Genomic DNA, 1,449 nt, shown 5'->3' on the forward strand with positions numbered 1-1,449 from the left:
TAAGTGTGGCCCTGCGATGGACTGGCGACCTGTCCAGGGTGTCCCCTGCCTTCGCCCTAAGTCGGCTGGGATAGGCTCCAGCCCCCCCGCGACCCTAATGAGGATTAAGCGGTGTATAGAAAATGGATGGATATTGTTATCAGCTCTACGTCCTCTTCAGACTCTCACCAGCTAACCATGTCTGACTCTGTGTCTGTCCAGCTATGTTCACTGAGGTGCCTCACGATATGACCGCCCAGAGAGGTCAGGACGTGGAGATGGCCTGTTCCTTCAGAGGGGCGGGAACACCGTCCTACTCGCTGGAGATCCAGTGGTGGTACATCAGGAACCATCTGGACTGGACAGACCGGCAGCCCTGGACGACTAATGAAGTAGGTTCTTCTCTCAAATGTCAGACAGGCTTGGTTTTGCTGTTTTATTTATTTATGTTTTAATCACTCGTATGTGTTAATAATACTGCTGTACTCAAAAAGTTCAGAAACTTGTTTTTTTTTTTCTCTTTCACTCATTAAGGAATTGTGAACAACTTTTCAGACTTTGGTTGCTGGTTTACAACCCTGATGATCGTCAGACTAGCTGCCTCACTGAGCATTTGGTGAATGCAGCGTTATTATTATCACTGAATAAAACAATGAAAATGCAAAACTAGGACCAAACTTTAGGCGTCTATTTGGGATACACACCTGTCCTGTGTCTGTCTTTAAAGCTGTATTCATCTTTTTTTTTTTTTTTAAGAAGCAGATTCCTTGACAAATTTAAGTCTAATGTTAAATATTAAATGAGGAAACTATTTGCCAGACATCCGACTGTGTTTACTGGCCACTTGGTAGCTTTGTCTGTCTTCTCTTCGGGTGTTTCTGAGAGACGGTCAGACTGAAAGTAAACAGATATAAAACGGATCCATACGCTGCATGCATCTGCAGAGTCGGATCATTTAAGCACCGTGAGAGACGTTCATCTCGTTACAGAACCATTTTTTAACTTGCTGCTAATATAAAAAAATAAAATTCAGCTGTAAAAAAAAGAGAGAGAGAAGAGAAGCAGTAATCCCAACAAAAACAAAAAAATAAAATCTCAATCCTGTTACCTGTTGTCAGATATTACCAGACCAGCCAACTGAATCCAGGTAAACTGAATAACACGCTTTTAAACACATGAAGATGAACTCATTCTGCTCATGTTTGCTGTTTTTCTTCTAGGTGGCTCCTGAGGAGGAGATGCCAAAGGATGCTACAAAGATAAGTGTGAGTTAAGCTCTATCTATATTTCTGTATTTTCTTGGGAGAGCCCTTATGTTTGCCTCGGTGTCGTACGACGAGACGAGGCACAAAATGCTCCTCATTACATTCGGATCTCTTGTTCTGGATGATCCGCAGATGTTGTGCTTCTGCCGTATTGCACACGAGGATGAGATTTCCGCCTTGTGCAGCACTCAGCAGGCAGTGATGG

The 1,449-nt window shown here is 43.3% G+C and overlaps 1 protein-coding gene across 1 annotated transcript in view; it reads left to right on the top strand.

The window, feature by feature from the left end:
• The window catches only part of vstm2la (V-set and transmembrane domain containing 2 like a), a gene marked incomplete at its 3' end in the record, with an annotated part of 44,217 nt that extends 42,973 nt beyond the window's left edge, over positions 1-1,244 (top strand). The window contains exons 2-3 of the mRNA XM_008293725.1: positions 202-371; positions 1,200-1,244. Coding sequence (XP_008291947.1) covers positions 202-371; positions 1,200-1,244 — 215 coding nt within the window. The remainder of the gene's footprint in view (positions 1-201; positions 372-1,199) is intronic.
• Between the last annotated feature and the right edge of the window lie 205 nt (positions 1,245-1,449).

Source organism: Stegastes partitus, unplaced genomic scaffold, assembly GCF_000690725.1.
Source record: "Stegastes partitus isolate 25-593 unplaced genomic scaffold, Stegastes_partitus-1.0.2 Scaffold906, whole genome shotgun sequence".
In the NCBI taxonomy this organism is placed as follows: Eukaryota; Metazoa; Chordata; class Actinopteri; family Pomacentridae; genus Stegastes; species Stegastes partitus.